Source organism: Rhodamnia argentea, chromosome 10 (assembly GCF_020921035.1).
Source record: "Rhodamnia argentea isolate NSW1041297 chromosome 10, ASM2092103v1, whole genome shotgun sequence".
In the NCBI taxonomy this organism is placed as follows: Eukaryota; Viridiplantae; Streptophyta; class Magnoliopsida; order Myrtales; family Myrtaceae; genus Rhodamnia; species Rhodamnia argentea.
In genome coordinates, this window is record NC_063159.1 from 7,589,846 (window position 1) to 7,613,689 (window position 23,844).

At 38.9% G+C, this 23,844-nt stretch overlaps 2 protein-coding genes across 4 annotated transcripts in view; one reads left to right on the plus strand and one right to left on the minus strand.

Annotated features, from left to right (window-relative positions):
• Positions 1-23,844, plus strand: part of LOC115750563 (protein FAR-RED ELONGATED HYPOCOTYL 3) — an 874,908-nt gene that overhangs the window by 826,272 nt on the left and 24,792 nt on the right. The gene's annotated exons all lie outside the window — the stretch shown is intronic.
• LOC115750562 (myosin-11) lies at positions 2,771-12,125 on the minus strand. Of its 3 annotated transcripts, none has more exons than XM_030688018.2 (6): positions 12,014-12,125; positions 8,044-8,172; positions 4,208-7,459; positions 3,849-4,085; positions 3,509-3,670; positions 2,771-3,339 (listed from the first exon to the last, which is right to left on the minus strand). In XM_030688018.2, exons 2-6 carry the CDS (start codon positions 8,128-8,130, stop codon positions 3,088-3,090), a joined length of 3,990 nt encoding a protein of 1,329 aa, XP_030543878.1. In that variant the 5' UTR covers positions 8,131-8,172; positions 12,014-12,125; the 3' UTR covers positions 2,771-3,087. The 3 variants fall into 3 exon arrangements, with proteins under 3 accessions (XP_030543878.1, XP_048141884.1, XP_048141885.1); XM_048285927.1 differs by lacking the exon at positions 12,014-12,125 and adding an exon at positions 11,811-11,920; XM_048285928.1 differs by lacking the exon at positions 12,014-12,125 and adding an exon at positions 11,811-11,919 and having other exon boundaries at positions 8,047-8,172.

The window sequence follows — 23,844 nt, forward strand, 5'->3', positions numbered from 1 at the left end:
TTCGCCAAATAGAAAATATGAACTCGTTTCCGAGCATTACAGATATACTTAGTCAAATGACACATTTTCAGCAAACATAAGTAAATTTCTACTGCAACAAGAAATGTAAATGCAAAGGTTGTGCATCTCATTACCTTTTGTTCACCTAATGCAGTCTTTGCTGAAGGCCTAGATTATATGATCCTACTCCTGTTCAACAAATCAGTTAGAATGTCAAACGGAATGTTATGTAGATAGCAAGCATGAAGCAAGAAGTTGTCTTGTTTCGTGCGAAACATACTTTCCCACGATAAGGGAGCGATGTTTAACAGGGTTTAATCTAAAATTAACTTTTGCCATTCGGCTTTAGCTGTCTTCCCAAGTTAGTTTGTGAATTTGTTATTTGTGTAATACTTCCTACAATAGATTTCTGTCTTCTGTCCTACCTACTTGGTGTGATTTAGAAGGAAACCTCATTTAGACTGCTTGAAATGTTCAAAACGATGCATGATGACACATATTTTTGGAAAAGAAGGGAAATTTCTATAAAAGATCAAATCCGCGACTTCAAAGTTGAAAATTGCAAAGCTTTGACTCTCCTCCCAAGCATGGCCTTTATCAGAAATACAGTTTATAAATAAATAAATAAAAAAACCGCCCTAGGCAGTTTGAAGAAACTATATGTCATCAGTTTTTTTAATCTCACAAGCTTTACTTTATTGCCCACGTAAATCGGAGACAACTTGCGCACTCAGAAACAACTTGCGCACACATACTTCACAATTCATATCTTAAATGCGTAGTGGAAGACATCTATGTGAGATCTTAGATACTTCATGTAGAAAACTAGAAAGTATTGATAACCTATTAATACTCAATAAAGCACGAGTACCTATCTAATGCTACTAAAGAGATTCACCTTGAGATGACAATTGTCGGTGGAACTGGTTGAGTGCCGATTCAACGGAGCTGCAGTTTCCTTATAAGCTCATGATGCGGCTCACGATAAGTAGACCACCAGCGTAACTTGTTAGCCTGCATTCAATTTCAAAACTAGCTTTATCTTCCTAACTGAAACATCTATCAAACGAATGCTGCAACCACCCCAACAAAATACCCCCTGATTTGAACTTGTACAACTAAAAAGAACTTGTATTCGATGAGAAGTAAATCCAACCATGACTGAAACATCTACGTAGAGCCGAGGGAAATCAGCCCAAAATGAGGAATTTGGAATTACACGGGACTCAAAGATGTGAAAAACTAATCTTTTCTTTTTCGGTTGGCTAGGATAGAAGCGACGAGTAAAACCAATGGTAACCGAGATGATTGAAGCCCAATAGAGAACACGCAACAAAAAATTCGACACAAAAGTTGAAACCGCCTTCACAAACAACAAAGAACAAAACGCAAAAGAAAATCCTGCACAAAAGTTGAAACCGCCTTCACAAACAACACAGACCAAAACGCAAAAGAAAATCCTGCACAAAAGCCTTCACAAACAACACGGAACAAGTTAAGGCAGAGCATACCCTAACATCGCAGAACCGATTTCATTGCATAGGAGGCAAATCGGAACTGTTGATAGAGTTTTTAGAAGCAACGGTAGAAGCGAAGGTTTTCAAAGGGGGTAATCGGGATGTGTGGCTGCATATGAATATAGAAGAGGACTGGGATGAGCGAATTGCAATCAGCAGCTCATTGAGGTCGTCGGATCTGCAAATCGAGAGGATATGGTGGAGGCAGAGGTCGAGGCGAAAGCGGAGGTCCAGGCGGAGGCGGAGGCGGAGGCGGAGGCGGAGGCGGAGGCGGAAGCGGAAGCGGAGGCAGAGGCGGACGCGGAGGTGGACGCGCAGGGACGGGAGCTTACCATCGAGAGAAGCTTTTGGGTGTTGTCCACAAAAAAGGTTTTTACGATGGGATGAATTCTGGTCAAGAATGGAAAAAGGGAGAAGCAATTTTTTTTTACTTCTCAAGATTGAAGGAAAACGTGATCTGAAGTTAATTTCCACTTCAGAAGGCCAAATTCTTGTCAAAACTAAAAAACATTTGTCAAACGGCTTTCTACTTCTGGTGGGTGTTTACCAAACAAATTTCCCTGCCGGATTGACTTCTGGCGGGGAAATTAAAAAGCAGAAGTGTTATCATGCACTACCTTAGTGATCACCCTGAAAAACAAACTGGTGGCAACTCCATACTCGTTACAAGATGAAGGTGATTCGATACGCCGGTCGAGCTTAGAAGAAAGGAGATTCGAGAAACCTAAAAATGCCATCGAGTAGCGATCTTGGTTTTGCAAAATTTGAACGCGATACAATCGATTTAAACGGATTTGGAATCGGCCCTTGTGACTCGAATGGTGGATACGACCACCTTCGGTTCAATCCGACGAGTCCTAGATGGTTTGACAAATTTGGAATCGTGAACGGAATTGATTCACATGAGAAGCGGCGTGAATTGGAACCGCGATGCCATATCAACCCGATTTCCGCGTCGAACCCGCTCGACTGCTCGTCTAAATCTCCACTCTGTTCAGTTTGGCAAAATCTGGAGGATGAACAAGGGTGTTCCATTCTCTTGCTTCCATTGGCCCCCCCATTCCCCGCCGAAGCGAGCGTTCATTGCAAAATCAGACGAAGCTAGTTTGTGCTAAAATACATGTTAGGTAATGTTAATCTGACAAAATTTAGAGAATCCACTTAATTTGGAAAGCATGTCCAAACGAATGGTGAAATTTTCACAATATCGATTTTAATTTTTCTCCATAACTTGACGGATAGAGGAAAAAAAAAAACACACACAAATCACATTCAGGAGAATCAGGAAGCTCTACATACAACCAACAACAATGCATCAATCAAATCCATGAGACCACTTTTTTTCTGTGCATAAGGGCGAGGGAAATAAATGAAAAACAAATTTCCCGACCAGCTTCGACCATACAGCTACAAATCATGCAGAAACAGGCTCTCCGACCAGCCCGTGCATACCGAAACAGGCTAAAATGAAACAATAGAGCGGAATAAATTCGCACTAACAAGGAAAACCAAATATCAAAACTTCAAACAGAGATAGTAACCTTTCCTGTCTGGCGGGGACAAGTCCGAGCTAATACCGTTTCCCCAGGATTATCCCGAGGATGATGGAGACGAGGGCAACTCCAAGTATGTACTTGAAGGTCGTAGCGGAAGAAGCATCCTGGGCCTGAGGTTGCATCTGCAAAGAGGTTGAGACCACAGAAGGCGATGCTTCAGCCTTTTTCTTGCTCTTCCTTTTGGATGGGGTCGAGACGGGCGATCCGATGTCCCTAGACTTTATCTCCGTCGCATTCTTGGGCTCGACTTCACTACCCACGGTCTCCTGCGAAAATAAGACAGTGATTGTCAGCAAGTTCTTGATGCCATCAGGAAACCTAACCAAGATAGTCGCAACACATGGCATGAATTTTGCACCAATCATATTTTCCTGATACATTGTATGGCTTCATCCTATAAAAGTGAGTTTTTTTCTTTTCCTAGAAGAAACTGACCTTTTCCAGTAGTTTAGCTTCCGTCAGTTGTAATTTGTGCTCAAGCTCGGTGACTTGCTGCTCCAGAGTTGCGACCGCTTTGCTCTTCTCTTCAAGTTTTTCAAGGGACGCCTTTAAAGATGCTTCTCGTTCCACAAGTATTTCTGCCTCCGCTCGTTCCCTCTGTTTCAGTGAACAACACAAACTCCATTTGTTTACTGGTCCCAATCTCCAGTCAAAAGACGTACTTTGAAGTATGGCAAAAGACGCCTATTTCCCAGGAAACTAGTCTTGCCGGTGGCTTTACGTGATCTCACATGAATTGGAAAAAAAATAAACAGAAGTACTTAGATTTCCTCACCTCATCAATAATGGACTTCTCAGCGATCTTCTCTTCAAGCTCCTTGAGACGGGTTTGCAGTGCAGACTTCTCCAGGATCTCAGCCTTAAGATTATCAATTTCACTTTTTAAAGTGTCTTCACTCGTTTGCTTCTCCTTTGCTCGTTCTTCCAGCTGGAACATCAAAGATTCAAGTTCTTTCTTTGAATTGCCATATGTTTCCCCGAGCGAGTTCTTCTCTTCCATAAGCGAATTTATCTATAGCGCAAAACAAAACAAAACAAAACAAAGCAAAACAAAACCTCCGTTACGAAAAACCATTCAAGAAAATTCCTCCCTCTAATCATTTGATATGATACGCTGAGATAAGAACATCAGACCTGAGATTTCAGTGTTTGCCCCTCTGTAGTAAGCTGCAGTTCCAACTCCTCCAGTGCTTTTTTGGATGAGTGAAGCTGTTCAGTGACTTCATCCTTCTCAGCTACTGCTGCCGAAAATTTCACCTGCAAATCATTGACTTTACCTTCATAAGCAGCCAGTTCCTCAGCAAGCTTTAGGTTGGCCTCAGCTAACCCTTCGTTCTCCTTCTGTTCCTGACTTGACTTGGCCTGCAGTTCCTCAACAACATCTTCCAAGTGCTTCAACTTCGATAGAGTCTCTTCCAGCTCAACCTTTTGCTTTTCAGTAGTTATAGATACTTCACAAGCTTGTTCTTCAAACGCTTTTATTTGGCCTGCTAGTGCAATGAGCTTCTCATTTAACTCTTTAGCTTCTGCATCTTTCTGGCTGAATCTGTGTTCAGCTTCTTGCAACAGCTTCTCTGCCTCCATTATGCGAGTTTCGCTTGCTGTGTGAAGTTCTATAGCTCTAGAGTGCTGATCTTTCAGGTTGTTAATGTCACTGACATGCGAGACAAGCTGCTGAGCAGTGGCTTCCCTCTCAGAAATTGCCGCATTCAGTAATTCCTGGAGTTCATTAACCCTGTCCTTTAGTTGGACATTAGTCTCGACCAACAGCTCATTGTCTGAGAGGGATTGTGAAGCCTTGTTTTCCGCTTCCGCAATCTGCTTTCTGAGTTCCTCAACTGTACCCTCCAAAAGAGCCACTTTCATCACACTCTGATCCAATTCTTCCTTCAAAGAGGCAGATTTTCCTGATGCTTCAGCAACTTGACTTTCATAACCTTTTGCTTGGTCTTCAAGATATTTCAGTTTCTCAATTAAAGAGTTTGCCTCAGAATCTCTACTGGAGAAGCTTGTCGTTGCTTCTTGGAGTTTCAGCTCGAAATCCCGAGTTACAGATTGATGCAAGGATTTGAGCTCGGTATTTTTCGATGCAGTTTGTTCCAACAATTTCACTTGTTGCTCCATCTGCTCCCCTGCAACCCTAAGCTTTTCCAGGACTTCACTCTCTCTGATCCCAGAAGCCTTCAGATCGTTCTCAATGCTCTCTAGCTTCTCACGTGTCAGAGTCAACTCATTCCTCAAAAGTTCTACTAGATTTTCTGAATCAGCAAGCTCCATAGCGGAACAGCTCGATGCATCTTCTAACCTTTTCTTCTCCTCTGTAGCCACATTCAAACACTCTGTCAGCTCTTTCTCTTTCTCCTGAGCTGCTTGCAGTGCAATTTCCAAGCTTGAAGACCTTGCTTGGAATGCCTCAACTTCTGATGCGAGTTCGGATGCCTTGTCAGAGAATTTCTTGGAATCTGCCTCTGCATCGGCACATTTCTTTTCCAAAAAACTTACTTGTTCTTCAAGCTCCTGAATTCTGTATTTCTCTGTTTCAAGTAACAATTCCAATTCACTCACCTTTTTACCTGAATCCTCTGCTTTGGAGTGAGAGATCTGAATCAGATCTTCCAACTCAAGGCTACGCTGATGGGTCGTTTTGGCACGGTCCTCGTGTTCCGCACATTTTCCCGAAATGCTCTTCAACTCCTCTTCAAGTTCAGAATGTCTCGTAGATGAATGGCTCAGAGAAGCTTCCAACTGGTTAATTTTGTCCCGGTATTCCTGTACTAAAGTACTTTGTTGTTCCTTTCCCCCCTCCAATTCTGTCAGTGTGGTAGTGAGTTCTGATACCATAGTAGCAAAGTCTTCCAGTTCTCTCTCTGCATCACTGCTTTTCTGTACCGCTAAATTCAACTGTTCCTCCAGCTCCGTGTTCTTCTGTTCTGCTGCTAGAAAACGCGCCTCTAGCTCCTTCATTTGGGCCTTTGCTTCTTCTGCTGCTGCAGTTGAAGCTTGAACAATACTTTCAAGCTCAACTTTCCTCTGTGCAGCTGCTGTTGCTGCGTCTCCAGAAGCATTATGGAGCTCTTCCAAGGATTTCAACTTCTGCACGAGTTCTTCAATATTTGACGATGCCTGAGACAAAAGAGAATCTGCTTTGGAGGAGTTGTCTTCTGATAGCTTCAATTTGCTTTCGAGTTCTGCACGTAGATCCTCCATGAGTGCCAGATTAGCATTGAGATCGCTCACAGTTGCCTCAATAGCTTCTTTTTCGGTAACTACTTTTGCCAACTTATCTTGTACATCCAAAAACTGTAACTCCTGGGCTTTGAACTGACCTTCAAATGTTCCCCTCATATTTGTTTCCTCCTCCAGGTTTAATTTGATCTGCTCCACTTCTTTAACCTTTGCCTGAAGATCATCCTTCGTAGATTCCAAAATATCCTGAAGGGTTGCAAGATCTCCCTTCACCTGAGATTCAGATGCCTTTATCAGGTGCAACTCCTCCATGAATTCAGTTATAGTAGCTTCCTTCGAAGAAAGTCTCTGCTCGAGTTCCAGCATTTGTGATTTTGAAAGCGTCAGCTCCTGCTGGACAGCTGAAAGTTCACCTGTTGTTTTCTCAAGCGCTTCTTCCATTTTTTGATTTTCAGCAATCTTGTCATAGAGGCTCTTCATTTCTTCCTGCAAGCAAGTCACCTGATCCTCCATTTCTTTTGCACTCAGTTTTGCTACTTCTAGAAGTCTTTCGAACTCCGAGGCCCTTTTCGTCTGAGACTCGGCATGTGAACCACTTTCTTTGTGCAGCTCCTCAAACTTGCGTGCTTCACCTGCCGAGCACTGGAGCTCATGCTCCAACTCCAGTAACCTCTTCCTTGAGTGCTGAAGCTCAAGTTGAAGACCATCAAAATCCTCTTTCACATTGATCAGCTCCTTGTATTTTGCTTCCTGGGCTTGTAACGCCTGCTGCAAAGTGCTAAGTTCAAGACCATATTTCTCTTCAGCTTCAATAATCTGCTGTTGCAATTTCTTGTGATTGTGTTCAAGTTCTTCATACTTCTTTCCGCTTATCTCCAACTTCTCCTTTGTTTGCGAGACCTCATCCTTAAATTGGATATTCTCAGATTCGGTATGCTTTAATGCCCCAACCACTCTTTCCAATTCAATCTCTAGCTCTTTCATCTTTTCTTGGGTTTCTAGCAATTCACGGACTGAATTGCTTGAACTTCTCTCGAGGGAAGAAGTATCATGCTGTGACGAAGCTGATTGCACCATGTGGTGACCGTCCTTCCCTTCTAACGACTCCTTCTCTACTTTGATGAATTCACCATCCAATGCAGTTTCCTCCTCCTCTTTCTTCGCTTCCTTGGCAACAGGAGGCACGTCTCCATTTAGAGCCTACAATAAGAACATCATTATTCACAAAAGTATCACTAAATACGTTCACAAAGGTTCTGGTTCAACTTTCTTTGTTTGCACAAAATTAATTTATCCCAACTTTTTAGAGCTTTACGTTGTTTTGTAATCCTCCCCACAGTAAAAGCTCAAGAATCATGGCAACTGTATCGAAGCGACAGTTTGTCATTGGCAATTCAGTTTTTTAATAGAAAAAGAGGAACGTCTCACTTTAAGATTTGTGTTTTTCACGAGTAATTCCCCAATTCTTTCAAGTAGGAAACGATAGAAATCGCCATGTAACTATAAACGAAGTTGCAAGGGAAATAGCTTTGCCAATCTTTAGCTTTTTCTGAGAACAGGTGAACAGAATTACAAAGTTAGCCAAAGTATATAAAACAGATTTCCAACTCCTTCAATCTGCAGAATGTTTGGAAACTCATCCTAAGCAAATGCCACGGGTAAATGAGAGTGAGTGACTGAGTGACTTGAGATGCCCATATTAAAGTTGGTAAACTCTGCAACATATAGTATAAGCGTGTGAAGCTAAAGATATAAAAGGGTAGGGAGGAATGTAGTCTACTAGCTACCTTAACAAGATCAGCATTGATCTCGCTGTCATCGATGACTTTAGTGACAGGACCAACTGGACTGGTTGTTGTCTCTTCTTCCATTTCTAAGTGAAGCTAGAAGTACCCTTTTTTGGTCCAAAGTGCCTGGCAAATTCATTCCCAGGTTACAATTAACTATGCAAAACATAATTGGAAAACAAGAAGAGCAAACTATAGATTCTAAGAGAATAAAGAAAGATCTTATATGACCACGAATGATGACCTTTGATGATCTTAAACATATACAAAATTTATTATCATGCTGGACATTTGAACATCAGTTTGTGGAAATTTTTAGCTGAACTATTTCTTGGGAATTTTTTATAACCCATCTGAGTTGATGGATTAAAAATTGTATATGCACCAGGGTCGTGCTGAGGACAGTAAAGACGAGTATAGAAATATTGTTACGATGCAATGCAATACCAATATAAAATAAGTAAAACAGAACGAATAAAAAGATATTACATTATTCAGCTGGATTGACAGGAGGGCTGACAAATTGTCGTACAAGATGATTACACAATCTGATGTGAAAACGAAAAGGCTTTACTTTTTCTATTTTCTAAAGAGATGTTCTAAGTTCGACCAAAAAGCCAAAAAAGAGATATTCTACGAAAGTACAAGAAACAAAATAAAGATAAAGTTTAAGTATTCTATCCTTAGAAGGTATTACGTCTTATAATCTTTCATCCTCAGATTAAAATGCAGCAAATCCCTGATAATTGTGATTGTTTGCTTTTTCGATCCAACGGTGAAAGATTATAAAGTACAATATCTCGGGGACGATAGAGCCACACAAAAACTCAACTTCTTCCATGAAAAAACTCAAAAGTTTGTTAAATAGAAGTTAGAGATCCATCTATCTATTTTAAGAAGTATATTGTGAAAATGATTAAAATAAAAAATTACTATAGATAATAGATAGAAATATATATGATCTTTTTTTAATGATTCTATCGCTAAATAACAATCAATTAAGAAGTACCAAAAATTCAGAGAAATGACAAATTTTCAGATTAAATCCGTCAAATGTGAAAGAACATAAATAGGATGACAACTCTGCTAATCTATCACTCCAGTTTCATAAACAAAAACTAAATGTTGAGGCATAATATAATTTGAATATTGCATAACAGAAATATAATATAATTTAAATTTTGTACACCTGCATTAATCATAAAAAGATATTACACCTACACCAAGGACAATTGAAATGATAAATGGAAAAGAAATACATTTGATCCATACCCTCGTGCTTGTCTCGACTTGACAATCCCATCAAAATATATAATACGATTCAAATTTCACATAAACTATTAAAAAATAATATATGGATTTATATATCGAAAATTCTACAGTTTCTATGTTTCGTATTGAAAGAAAAAACCAAAAGCATGTTTGGCGTAATAAATGAATTCCAGGTCAGTATTTTAAAATTACTATTTTAAAGAACAGGCTGATCTCGGCTAATGGAAAGTGCTCGGACATTTTAGGCACCAACCATGATTTGTACAGCATACCGACAACATCGACGTGGAATCCAAAGCGGGGTCCCTTCAATTTCACACAATTCAAATCAGACACACTTTTGCCCAAAAAAAAGAATTCAGACACACACACTTTTCGACCAAACAAAAAAAGAAAGGACACGCAAGCACAGACAACGATGACACCTCTTCATTAATCGAAAAGATTCTTAGCTGCCAGTCCTATGTGCTCCTAACTCTAATGGTACAGCTCTTTATAATATGCCACCGTTTTTCATTTTACTATTGATATTTCGAGTTTTGATTACACATATTCAAATCCAAACTAATTTACAAGCATGTAAAATTAATTATAATAATTGATAATATAATATGGATTTTCCATCTCGATAGAATGTCTAAGCATTAGGCAGAAATCTATGCCCTTTAATAACCTTAAAAACAACTCTATATATCATGCAATAAGTCACAATGACCATATTGAGAGCAATCATGCTAGATAGCGGAAGGCCCATGTTAAGTTAACACTTCCCTTTTTCTAGACATCCACCGATGCCAATCTGCGAGGATACCATCTAAAGAGAGAGACTAGAGGTATAAAATACGACCAGAGAAAAAAAAGGGGAAGCAAGCAAGAAATGCTCTCCCTAATTAAGAGTGAAAGATTAGTATCACCAGAAAATATCATGAGATCACACGTGGCATCACTATACTCCAGAATATGTAAAAAAAAATCTTGTTGTAGGAGTATCTAAAACTTTCAACGACGTTCAAATGTCTAAATCTGATCGCAGATTTTCTAAGTCTTGTAATCTACGCATAGAAGTAATGCCGTCAGGTGGGCCCAATCAAAATTTGAACAATCAGAGACTGGAATTGGAGGGTTACTGGGTCTCTTTCCAATTAAATTACTGCTTTTTGGTAATGCAAAGTTGAAGTCATCTGGAAACTCCACCGTACAGCGTGAGGTGCCCGCCATACACGCACAGTTAAGAAAAAGAGTGCACTTGTTTGGAACCTATACAGGGTGTGCTAAGACAGCGACGTATACCCACCCTTCTACTTTTAGCAAGCAGATCCATTTCATCACCACACACCTTGACATTTTTTTTTCCCATCATTCTAATACAGTAGGAGACCTTTTGCTAGATCAATCTCAAGCCTCAATACCAAACACCGAAATGCATCGAAAGTAGATACATGACCGATACTCCAAGTAGCATGTCAAAGCACGACCATGGTTCGACCAAATAAATAAATAAATAAAAGCACGACTATGGGCATAATCGTAAATAGATCATAATCTCAGAGGGTCCCCCAGAAGAACCGAATGGGGCTCGTCTCTGTGCATTTTCACAGATAAACCAAGGAAAGCAAAGTGGGTGGAGCCCACGATCAATTGACAGATTCTCCGCCGGTCTCTTTTCAGCCTTTAGCTTTTTCTCGCTTTTCAATGGATTTCGAGAGTTTCTAACCGCGTGGACAGCTCAATCATACGCACCCATTCCTTTGATTAATCGACTGATTAGTATCGCTTGCCGGGAAAAAGGTTACTCGAACAAGATACAGCTAATCACCGGTTGTTATCTCGAAGGTCGAGAGTAGGAAATCGCACTGAAACTATAGACTCTCTGGATACGCTTGTACGGTCGTAGAAACCAAAAGGCAATGGCTACAGCGAACAAATTCCAGAAGTGAATAGGTACAAGCTTCAAGAAGCGAGAAAATGGCGTGATGCGGTTTAATATGTAACATGCACCTGCCACAGAGAGACTGAAGCAAACGATAGAGTGGGGTGGATTAGTGAAAAAGGCCAGAGAAAGAGGATCTCATGCAAGTGAAGATCTCGGAGAACGGGATCGGATCGGAATTTTGCAGACGCGAAGAAGGGAGGAAGGCTTCTTAGATGAAGGATCGGGATCATCGGAGATTGACCGTGCCAAGAAACAGGGGAGACTGATCGGATTCGTAGGGAGCGACGAAATCGGGACGAAATTCTATCAACCGAAAAGATCAGGTATTAGCAGACAGGTCGAAGATAGAGAGCGAACGAAACGGAGACGAAAAAAAAAAACAAAAGCACAGAGAGAATCTGGAAATGACGAAACCGACGGCGTATCAGAACCCAGCCGGACAAACAAACATGCAATACCAAACGTCAAACGCATCAGCAATCCGCGTTAAATCCGCGGTACCGATCGGGAAGGAGATCGGAACATATGCGATGATTGTTTCCGAAGCGCGAAGACTGACCGGGACACAGTAGACACCATCAGTCACCGATCGGTATCGCAATCGCAATCGCAATCGCCACCAGATACGGAGACGATACAGAAAGCTCAGCACACCCACCACGACGGCAGTGACGACAAAAGCAGGCGGCTTACGGAATAGCACACGGCGCATGACGACACGGAAGCAGAATCAAACGAGAGAGAGAGAGAGAGAGAGATTGCCTGAGAGAAGAGGCGTTTCGCTTCTCGATTGGCGTCGGAGAAGCGTTTCCGATCGGCCGTGCTTCCTTCGCAGAACAGGGGAATGACAGAGGGGAGAGAGAGAAAGATGAATAAGAAGAAGGAGAAGAAAAAGAAGCGGGTGGCGAGGTAGAGGAAGTAGGAGTCCACCAGTTCGTAGTGGCTGTGGGGACACCATGCGGGTCCCACCGCCCATCGGAGGCGGAAGAGTCGGGTCTCTCAACGCTGCCGCTCTTTGCCTTTTCCCTTCTTTCCTTTTCTGTCATTTTACCCATTTGCCCCCACACACCACACAAAATGCCCCTCCGTTTTACATTTGTGCCCCTCAGCCGACGGTTATTCATCCGCCGTCGTTTTTTTTTTTTGGAAAGGTTGATACCACGAAAAATTTTAAATTAATATATTTATAATAAATTTACTCTAAATTATTTTTTTGACCATAAAAAATTTCAAACTCATGTGACAAATTTGTCACAAACTAATTTTTTTAACCACGGATAATTGCAAATTGATATACATGTGATAAATTTACCATAAACTATTTTTCTTACCACAAAAAGTCTCAAACTGATAGGACAAATTTATCCCCAAATATTTTTTTTACCACAAAAATATTAAATTGATACACTTGTGATAAGTTTATCCTTCGTTAAATTTTACCATTAAATTACAGAGTTGAATGATACGTGGTAGTTGATAAGTATATCGGTTTCGGATTTTTACCTAATGTTTGTGACATGTATATTAGTTTAGATTTTTTTTATGGTATTAACTTAATTTAACGGAAACAGACGATGGTAAATTTGTCGCAAGTATATCAATTTGAGATTTTTGATGGTCAAACAATTAGTTTAGAATAAATTTGTCACAATTTTATCACTTTGAGATTTTTTGTGGTCAAAAAAATAATTTGCATTAAATTTATCATAAAACCAGATTGGAGCTTATTGTAATGAAAAAATAATTTGGAGTAAATTTAACACAAGTATACTGAAATTTTTTAAGGTCAAAAAATGGTTTGGAGTAAATTTATCACATGTCTACTAATTTGAGGTTATTGATGGTATTAATCCTTTTGAAAAAACCTCAATATTAGATATTTCAAAAATGGATTCGCAATATAGAGATGATAATATCAATGCGGCTGATTCGGCTTTTGCAAAATGTGTTTGTGTGAATGCAAAGAATTTTAGGTTAAAAGGTTTCGCAAAATGCAACACAAACTTGTAAAGGACTTTCATTATAGAAAAAAAAAAATGAAAGTGAAAGCATAGATAGACCAGGGTGACGCTCAGGCGAACCCCGAAAGAGAGGTGAGGGCCCGACGCCGAGGTCGCACAACCCCAGGCAACCTCGGTACGACCTAGACCTGGCCTTCCGGGAAGGATTGGGGAGGCGGCGGTGAGCATATTCTGCCAAGTGGAGAGCTTGATCAAGAGCGAACTCATGAAGGACAAGACGGAATCCTCGTCGACGATGATGTTGCCATTCTCAGTGCAGTTGATAACGGTAATGTACCTAGTAATTTGTATAAGGACCCATCGTTGCGGTGCATTTTCTTGATAAACAATGGGAGGTAGATTGTGCAGAAGATCAAGGGATCAAGCTAGATACGCAAGCTAACGGGGGACACAGGGTGCTAGAGGAGGTCGTCGGATTGAGGGTGAGCGGTTTTTGAGCCGTTTTCTATTTCATCCGGAACCCGAAACCTATCATGTCGAAATCGGTACGCAGGCTTTTGAACTTGGAACATGCTCTGCATACCATGAAACCTACCCTATCCATCGGTTTTAGGGTCTACTTGAAAACCGGCCAATTTCCTTTTCTTTCTTTTTTTTTTGTTGTTTCATTTTTTTTTCTTCTTTTCTTTAGTTTTAATAGCAACATACCTTAAAAGATGAACGTGCAAAATAAAATAAATAATAAAAAATTTCAAAACACGTAACATAAAACCTAAATTATAGAACTCCAGTTCTCAATCATTCATGAAAAATTATTTGGAATTCTAACCACTTGAAATCAAAAGAAACGATAAACATGGTTGATCACTTGATGATAATTTTTATTTTAAAATTAATATTAACTAAGCTAAAATAAATTTTAAAGAACCTCACCATGTACATTCATTTTATTTCAACTCGTAAACTCTATTTACCGGTGATAATCTCTTTATTAAGACAATTCATATTTAAAAATAGGCATCGTTTGTAATTATCAGCAAGCGTACAAAGAGAATTTAGAGTTAACTTAGGTCCAATTCATCGGTTCCATGTTCTTGGTTCTACTGTGGACCCACGCTCACTCTAGTCGAACCTCGGCAACCTCCGTCAAAGGGCTGGCCAGACCACTATATCCTTGACCTTGACGAGGAAGAAGATGAACAGTGTTTTTAGAGGGTAAGATTGGAATGCGCAATTATCAGTGAGCGCAAGATTGGAAGAAAAAAGGTCATTAAATTCCACAATAGTGTTCCCAAAAATCTAGCCTATGTTGGGTTTTCAGTTTTGTCAATGCCGACATTTCTCCAAAGTGGTTCAATAAAATTTTACCAAACCCCTAACTTTTTCCCTAAGGCTCAAAGTCCCTCGAAAATCCTTGGAAAAATTGAACTAAACGCGCCTTAAATTCTCAGCTCTATGTAATTTTAACTGGAACTCCCAAACTTTCCCATGAACCGATGATGTGGTGGATGCATGGTCATTTTTCCTTGGGCCATGTTTGTGATAACCCTAGATTAATCCAGCCGTCCTAGTAGTACTCTCACTTAAGAATGCTTAATGTTACATCAAAACAGTCTCTTAGAAGTTAATTCTACTTTACACATGTAATCCAATAAAAGCTCTATCCCTATACGTATGGTGCACGACTCGTTTCATCGCCACCACTTTCACCATCTTAAAAGGCAATCGGGGCCCCGCTCTGTTCGAATTCTCTCGCCACGGTGATCACTCCCTGCTTTTGCCGGATCGGGCCGTCACGGTCAGACAACATGCCATTCCAAATCGAGATTCTCAATTTGCCGCCGGTGGACTGACGGATGCGGAGGAGGACATGTAGGTCGTTGGACAGTGATGCAAAAATACGAAAATGTTGGCTTTTTGGTCTCAAAGTGGCGGCCACGGGGGCGACCGACCAAACCGCCCTTCCCTCGCCGAGCAAACAAGATGAGTCGGATGACGACTGCGACTTTGGCTTTAGCTGATAGAGACGCTTGCTTTGTCCACTCTTTTATATGTTGGTTCTGTCATTTCTCTATTTATTCAAACTTTTCAATCAACCCCATCAAAAATTAAAATATACTTATCCTAGTTTAGCCCCTCTTTAAACATTTTATATGCATTTACACCCTTGCAAGAGCCTGAAACCATCGTAATCAAGACGCCTCCTGTGCTCCCGCGCCATTAATTACTACATGGTTTTCGACCCAAAATCCACTTCAATTATTCCGAAAATAATTATTTTCGCGACCGGGTGCTGAATTCGTGATTATTCATCCGATTACCTGCTTAGTTATTATCTTTTATGTAGTGAATTATGGTAGTCTTGTCTTCTAATTTTACTTTATTTTAAAGAAGTGCTTAATTTAAATTTTTTTTTTAGTTGTTTAATCCTCCATTTAAAGATTCAAGATCCGGGATTCATGTGGGAAGTTCATTTGTCTAACGTCATCGATTTTTCATTTTTATTTTTATGTTTGCTTTTATTTTTTTACTTTTCAGATGTGCACAACCTTTCAAGTTATCTTCATCTTTCTTCTTTCTAGAGATGATTCCCAACAAGGGTCGACACGTGTTTCGTGGTCGAGACATTGAGCTACCCCCGACAGGGTGCAATCTTGATACCCTCGGGAACAAGGAAAACCAAATTCTAAGGAATCTAAAGAAAATAACGAAAAATCGGATCTTCTCGATGATGCGGAGTGATAAAAAGAATCTAACGATAATACATCGGGACTCCAGAATTAGAACTAGGAGTATCTCTATGATGCTTATTACTGTGTAAATGATATTTCGAGAAAAAGATCTCAAATTATAGGACACACCACACATAATAAAGAATAAGCACCGGTGAAAAAATAAGAAAGATAGGAGTTCTATGCGTCTAAGCAATCCCTAGAGAGCAATTTTAAGAGTTGGGTTCTCCTAATAACGGAACAATCAAGAAATTACGTGCGTGCACTCAATGCATGTCTTCCTTCATTTGCCAAAGGAATTTCTCTAAGGCATCAGTTACTTGACATTAGGTTTTTTTTTTTTTTTTTTTTTGTGGGGGGGGGCACCAAACACACATCATCAACACTCCAGCACGTAGATAGTTTTTGTACCTTTTTCATGTCCAAATACTATACTTTTACTCTTTATTATAGCACTCCGCAGTTATATTTAAGTAATCTGAATAATTCGGTGTGCGCGGCACTTGTATAAGCACGAGGGCCGTCTTAGGAACGACGAATTTGTAATTTCATCCTTCAATCGTGGTTAGAGGATAATGCAGGTGATATCGAGGTGTTTTCAGATTTTCCGAGTTGACGACAAAATTCTAATGTAGATGAAATTTTGATAATACGGAAATCTCTCAGTAAATATTCACCACTTGTTGAAGAATCTAGATGGAATTTCGTTTTCTTCCTTTGGCTTTGATGGCGTTGAAAGCCTGGCGTTTAGAAAAACTCCAACGTAGGTATCAAGAACCCCAAAATTGAACTTTGAATGTTGGACTTGGAATTTGGCTGATTACCATGCCAACGTACGGCATCATGGCTAACGTTAGTAAGACTTCCAGTCTTCCAAAAGGCAGTCCAAGATAGTGCACTAAAGATTCACATCACCATTTCACATTTACAAGAACCAAAAAAAGTAATGACTCAAAGAATAGCCGTCAGGCATGCCCGGCAGCTCGCCTTCGCGGGGGGGGGGGGGAGTTCAAGAGTTCAAGATCACGACCTGAGATCCAAATCCGAGCCTGTCAACTATGGAACTAAAGAGTTAAATTGCCAAGAAAAAAAAATTATTCACACGCGAATATATCTACAATCAATGAGCAGAGAAATTTTGGTTCAGGGAACAAATTCTATGCTATTTGACAAAGTTTCAAATGAAATATTCACCATAAATGAAAAGAGCTCTCGCAAAAACACCTATAATGAACCGTCCTAACTCCTAATAAAGTTGTTCGACCAAAAAAAAAAAAAACTTCCCAAAAAGTTCGACCAAAAAGACAAAATCCTAATAAAGCAAAGTGAGGGTAGGAATCAGTCCATTTATAGAAAGGGAAATTTGCAAATGAAAAGGAAAATTGCTAACTTGTCCCCAACTATATGTCAAATTATATTTTGTCTCTCGTCCTTCTAATACTTTTATAATTGAGTGCGTTAATTTGGGTTTTTGGAAATTAGTTTTTCGGACTTTCACACGTTTGGTTGACCGAAAATGATTTAGTCAATGGAAAATTCATGTACAATATTAGGAAAGTGATTTCCTAAATTTGAAGAGGTGAAATCACTTTTCGAAATTACTCCTCGCGAAATTTTTTTGGTTTTTTAATTTTTTTATTATTTTATCTTTTCAATTTATTTTTTATTTAATTGATCTATTAATTTATTCTTATTTTATTTTTCATTTATGTTTTTCTTTTTTCTTCTCCCTCCACCCGTCGATGAGCCTCGGCAACGGTCGGCGAGCCTCGAACTTGACTTGCGAGCTAGTCGGTCGCGGTGGAGAAAGAAAGAAAGAATGAAAACAAGAAATAAAATTTAAATAACAGAAAAAGTTAAAGATTATTTTTCGATTTTTTTTTCCTAAGATAAAGTGATGATATTGAAATCATTTTAAAATGAGATCCAAAACTCACAAAAATTTTCGATCTCATATCACGAAACAAAGAAAAACTAACCAATATCCTAAAAAATGATTTCCCAAAAACTATTGTCCTTTAACATAAGTTTTCTGTGAAACAAAGTTGTCACGCCCAAGTTCTACTTGTCGATGATATTGTCTGCTTTGGGTCAGAACTTGCATGGTTTTGTCCCACTTGTCAACAATATTGTATGTTTTAGGCCGGAGACTGCACGATTTTATTCTTCTAGGCTTCACCCAAAAAATGCATCACTACAAGTTAAGGACAAGTACCACACATATAGCACTCCACTTCACCACACCCAGGCGATGTGAGATTCGATTCATCTTTGCCCCTTTTTGCCATCCTAAAAGCCTATTAGGAGTCGCTCCTTATCTAAGCCCTCTAATCCCAGGGACCACTCCCCGCCTCGTCGAATCGGGCCTGGCCCACCATCTTCCAGCGGGGCTTTGGCTCTGATACCATAATGTCACGCCTAAGTCCCACTTGTCAATGTTATTTTCCGCTTTGGGCTAAAGCCCGCACGATTTTGTTCTTCAAGGCTTCACCCAAAAAAGGTCTCATTGCAAGTTAAGGACAAGTGCTACATATATATAGCACTTCATCTCATCACATCTAGATGATGTGGGATATGATTCATCCCTCGCCCCTTCGCCGGCTTGGAAGCCTGCCGGGAGCCGTTGTTTGTCCAAATCCTTTAGCCCCAACGACTAGACGTGACCATTCGGAACAGGGGGCCCGGAACCGGCCTGTTGACCCGGCCCACGGTTCCGACCCAGAACCGGAACCGGCCCTCAAGGGCCGGTTCCAGTTTCACAATTGTTGGAACCGCTGGCTCCGACACGTAAAAAAATAAAATAAAAGGGGGGGGCTCTTTCCCCCCTTTTGCAATGGCCAAATTTGACCACTCCCCAAAATTTTTTTTTTTAAAGTTAGATAACCATCTCCTTCTCTATAAATACCTATTATTCCCCTTTCATTTTTCTCACAAATCCTATCAACAATTCTCTCAATCCACTTAATTCTCTCAACCCCGCCTCAATTCTCTCAATCGGATTTCCGATAAATTCTTTCAAAAATGGCAAGTGGAAGCAGAAATCTTGGAAATGCCAAGATGGCGATGGGAGATTCCGAGTATCCTACTCTTGGATATGATCCTCGTGAGTATACATATTGGGAAGACGACAACGATAATATTAACGTTGTTCCCATTTCGAACGTCGAGCACGTCCCAACACAAAAAAGTCTTCATCCTCCTACTAGTATCGTAGAAACGTCGACGGCAAATGAGCTGAAACGGAAGGGCCGAAAGAGTATATCCGACTTGTGGCTGCACTTCGACAAGATATATGATGAAAGCGAAGGTAAGTATAATATAAATTGTAAATATTGTTCGCAAACGTACGAATTTACCAAAAGAGACAGCTACGGAACATTCTATTGGCATCTGATGCAAAAACATCCAACGCAAGCGGGGATCGACACTAGGCAACAACAAATTTTCGGGTACGCCAATCCTAATACTCAGTCTTTATTCCGTTACACCGATGCACTTTATAAACAAACATTAGATGAATATGTTGCTCTTGATTATGCTCCGTTTACTACTGGTGAAAATTTTAATTTGAAATATTTGATAAATACTGCATTGGTTCCCTAAGCACCAACTATTCTGAAAACTACTCTTAAACGCTAACTTTTGCATATTTATAAAAAATAAAAAAACATCTTTGGCAAAAAATTTTGCGAAATTCAATGAACATATGCATTTAAGTAGCGATATTTGGAGTGATCCTTGGCAAATTCATTCTTATATGGGTGTCACATGTCATTAGATAGGAGACAACTAGACCATTCAAAAAAGACTTACTGCATTTCGAGTTTTTGATGAAAAGCTGGCCCATAATATTTATAGAATAATTATGCAAGTTTTAGAAGAATATAATTTGATAAATAAAGTATTTCCAATTGGTTTTGATAATGCCGCCGCAAATACCGCTTTCATTCCCGATTTAGAAAATATTTGTAAACCCTCTTTTGGTAGATAATTTTTTCACATCGGATGTGCTTGCCATATTTTAAATTTATGTGTACAAGATGGTTTACGAACTCTTGAGACTTCTCTCGCCCCAATAAAGGGTGCAATTAAATTTTTATGGAGTCGTATCTATTTTATGAAAGCATGTGGAAAATTTTGTAAACAATATGGGAGAAGGGCAAAAAGATTTCCAAAAGATATTTCGACTAGTTGAAATTCTACCTATGAGTTGCTTCGTCAAACTTTTGATTACAAAGATTTATTATGTATGTTTATTTCGCAAAATATTCCCGAAATTACTTTACTTCCGCAACATTGGGACGCTTGCAAAAAAAAATTAGAATTTTTGAAAATTTTTAATGATGCTACTAATACTTTATCTGATATTTATTTCCTACTACGCATTTATTTTTAATAGAATGTGTTAATATTGACGGTGTTTTTAGTGAATATGAAAAAGATACTGAATTAGCTCAAACTATTTTAGTAATGCGAGAAAAATGATTGCATTATTATTTCAAAATTCCTCTTGTCTATTTAATTTGTATTGTCTTTTATACAAGTATTAAATTAGATGGTTTACTAGATTATCCGAATGTGTATTATTATGATTGTTTACATTTGGAAGATGCAATAGATATTTCAAATATACAAAGAGAGGTTCAAGAATCTATAGTAGTATTATATGGAGAATTTTGTAATAGATATGGTTTAAGTGATTGTGGATCTTTAGAATCTATTGCCTCACGAAGCGAAGCTAGTGGTTTACTTAGTAGATGGTACAATATGCTCAAGAGTAGAAAAAAAAAATAAAAATGGGCAACAAGTAGTATTTCTGAATTAAAAAAATATTTAACCACTCAATTTGAGTTTCGTGATGCCAAACACAATACAGATTTTCAAATCCAAGAGTGGTAGAAGAGTCACTTAATCAATTACCCAGTTCTCGCCATCATCGTTTGTCGGATATTAGCAACTCCTTCTTCAACAGTTACAGTTAAACAAGCATTTAGCGTTAGAGGATTAGTTTTGAACTCTCGCCATTCAAGATTTAGTCCGGAGTCCGTGGAAGCTCAAGCTTGTATCGACGATTGAACGAATGCTAGATTTCGACACCAAGAGCTAGATCGAGAACATGAATTCTTTAGTGAGGATTGTGGAGATACCACCGGCACGGGTACCACAACGGGTAGCGACAATTGAGGATAAGGTAAGTTGGGGTTATCAAAGGTAAAAGAACTACATGGGCTTTGATTCTTCTATCCCCAAGAAGATATGTATGCGCTTAATGATAATTCATTAAGTTCAAGCTCATTCTTCCTCTCTATCTTTTTTTTCCTCAAATTTTATTACAATGTACAATTTGATTATAATTTATAATTTATTATGTTTATTTCATTATTAATTATTTTAAAAATTAAATTTAAAAAACGGAACCGAAACCGGCCCGGAACCTCCTGTTCCACCTTTTGTAGGAACCGGAATCGGCGAGCCAGAGGAACCGGCCACGTCTACCAACGACCACTCTCCACCCTCGTCGAGCCGAATCATTACGAAAGCACCTAAGTTAAGACATAATTTTTGAGCATGTTACAATGGTACCTTAAATTTAGGGGAAAGTACAAAAAGTCATGAACTATATGTCAAATTTTATTTTGTCCTCCGTCCTTCTAATACTCATGTGATCGTGCCACGTAGGATGGTCGGTGTCTATATCAATTATTTCTGGCCAAAATTAATTGGATGAAATGAACTAACACAAATGCAAAAAATTTCAAGACTAAATTAGTTAATTGAAAGTTCTAAGATTGAATTGACGCCAATGTAAAAATTTAGGATTCTTTTGGTACTTTTACCATCAAAATTAGACTTAATTCCCCAAAAAATTTCCAACTTTTGGTTCAGTCCCAAATTTACCTTGAACATTTTTGTTTCAGAAAAAACCTCCAACTTTATGTCTAGTTTCAAATCTACCCGAACTTTTTTTAGTATAGAAAAAAAATCCCAAACTTTAGATATAGTCTCAAATTTGCCTCGAATTTTGTGGTCTTACATCTACCCAGTGGTCCAATTATAACTTGACGTGGCATTTCTACATCAATAAAAACACCAACATAATAATGGGAAAAAGTATTTAAAAAAAACTCCAAATATGGACGTTAGTAGTCCATAATTTTCAAATCCTAGAACGGTTTCATTTTGGAGGATTTATTTACTAGGGTGGATTTAATATTCATGTGAAAATGTCACATTGGTTCGTACGTATGCCCATTACATTGTTAAGGAAAAAGTGTCAAAAAAGTCATAAATCTATTGTATTAGTATCAATTCAGTCATAAACCTTTTATTTGTGCCATTCGGTCCTAAACCTTTTACATTTATGCAATTTAGTCATAAACCTTTTGCATTTGTGTTAATTGAGTCAATCCTCCCAATTTTTGGTCGAAAATTTGTTCACATGGATGTTGATTGTCCTACATAGAACGGTTGGTGCTGACGTGGATATTTTTAAAGTTATTTTAATATTTTTAATACATTTTTAATAAATATTTTGGTTTATTCTTCTTTTTCTTTTCTCTCAATCATTTTTAAAAATTATTTTAAATATTAAAATAATATTAAAAAATATCCATATCAGCGCCGGTCATGTTATGTAAGACAACCGATGTCCACGTCGGTGAATTTCCAGCCAAAATTGACCGGATTAACTTAATTAACACAAATACAAAAGGTTTAGGACTGAATTACACAAATATAAACCGTTTAGGACTGAATTGACATTAATACAATAAATTTATGACTTTTTTGACACTTTTCCCTTAACAATGTAATGGGCGATAGGTACGGACCACTATAGCATTTTCACGTGAATATTAAATCCACCCTAGTAAAGAAATCCTATAAAATGAAACCGTTCTAGGATCTGAAATTATGGACTACTAACATCATATTTGGAGATTTTTTCTTGGACAAAAAAATTTAGGGTAGATTTGAGACCGAAACTAAAATTTAGGATTTTTTCCGAGACGAAAAAAAAATTATGGACAAATTTGATACTGAGCTTAAAATTGGGGTTTTTTATTCTGAGACAAAAAATAGGTACAGATAAATTTTAGACTGAACCTAAAGTTGAGAATTTTTAAGAGAATTTAGCCCTCAAAATTACATATACAGAAGGCCCGATCTTTTTACATGGTACGGCCACAACTAAACTGCAGTCATGTGATGGGGTTGCCGTTCGCCATACATGTTTTAAAACTACGCTGCCCAAAAATTGCGCGACACAGCTTCTTAAAAACTGCTGAATTCCGGAGGCGATACCACCGAATACCACAGAAAAACTGCAGCATCCTTTCCATGGTCAAACCTGTTTCGAAAAGCTGTGTGGGACGGTCTAGTGTATGGATCGCCTGCAATTTCCTCCGACTGTGAAACTCAATTAGTTTCTCACTGGATCCACCCTTCCTGGTTCTTGCAATGGAGTCGGAAAGGAATGGACAGAAGAAAACGACGGTCCAATGTGTGATATTGAAGAGGCAAACGGGCAACTCAGGGAATCAATGACAATATCAAAGTCAGAGTCGAATTAGAATAAATCTCAATTTCAAATAACTAAAAGGCAAGTTTAAGTTAAAAGCCTCGCCCTTGAACATCAATAGATCTAATTCATGAACGGGGCCAACAACCATGGACATCTAATCAGATCTAAATCCGTCTTTAGAAAACTCCCTCCTCTTAAACCCCTCTTGCGAGTACTTGGTCTTGCATTATATGATGGATTTCATTTACTGTGGATGCTTGCAAGGAGACCTCCTCGAGATCAAGCAGCGAATGTAGAGATTAGATTACTAAGCTGCATTAACACTCAAATCAAGCAACGAATTGGAAAATCAAAGAGAACTCAGTGAAAAGTTACTCA

What these genes read in the sequence shown, in the direction of transcription:
- LOC115750562 (XM_030688018.2), bottom strand. Translation starts at nt 8,130, where the DNA reads ATGGAAGAAGAGACAACAACCAGTCCAGTTGGTCCTGTCACTAAAGTC. An exon ending in ATGCTGATCTTGTTAAGGTA is followed by an intron (nt 7,460 to 8,043) that starts GCTAGTAGACTA and finishes TTCTTATTGTAG; the next exon opens with GCTCTAAATGGAGACGTGCC. An exon ending in GGCAAACACTGAAATCTCAG is followed by an intron (nt 4,086 to 4,207) that starts GTCTGATGTTCT and finishes TTTGCGCTATAG; the next exon opens with ATAAATTCGCTTATGGAAGA.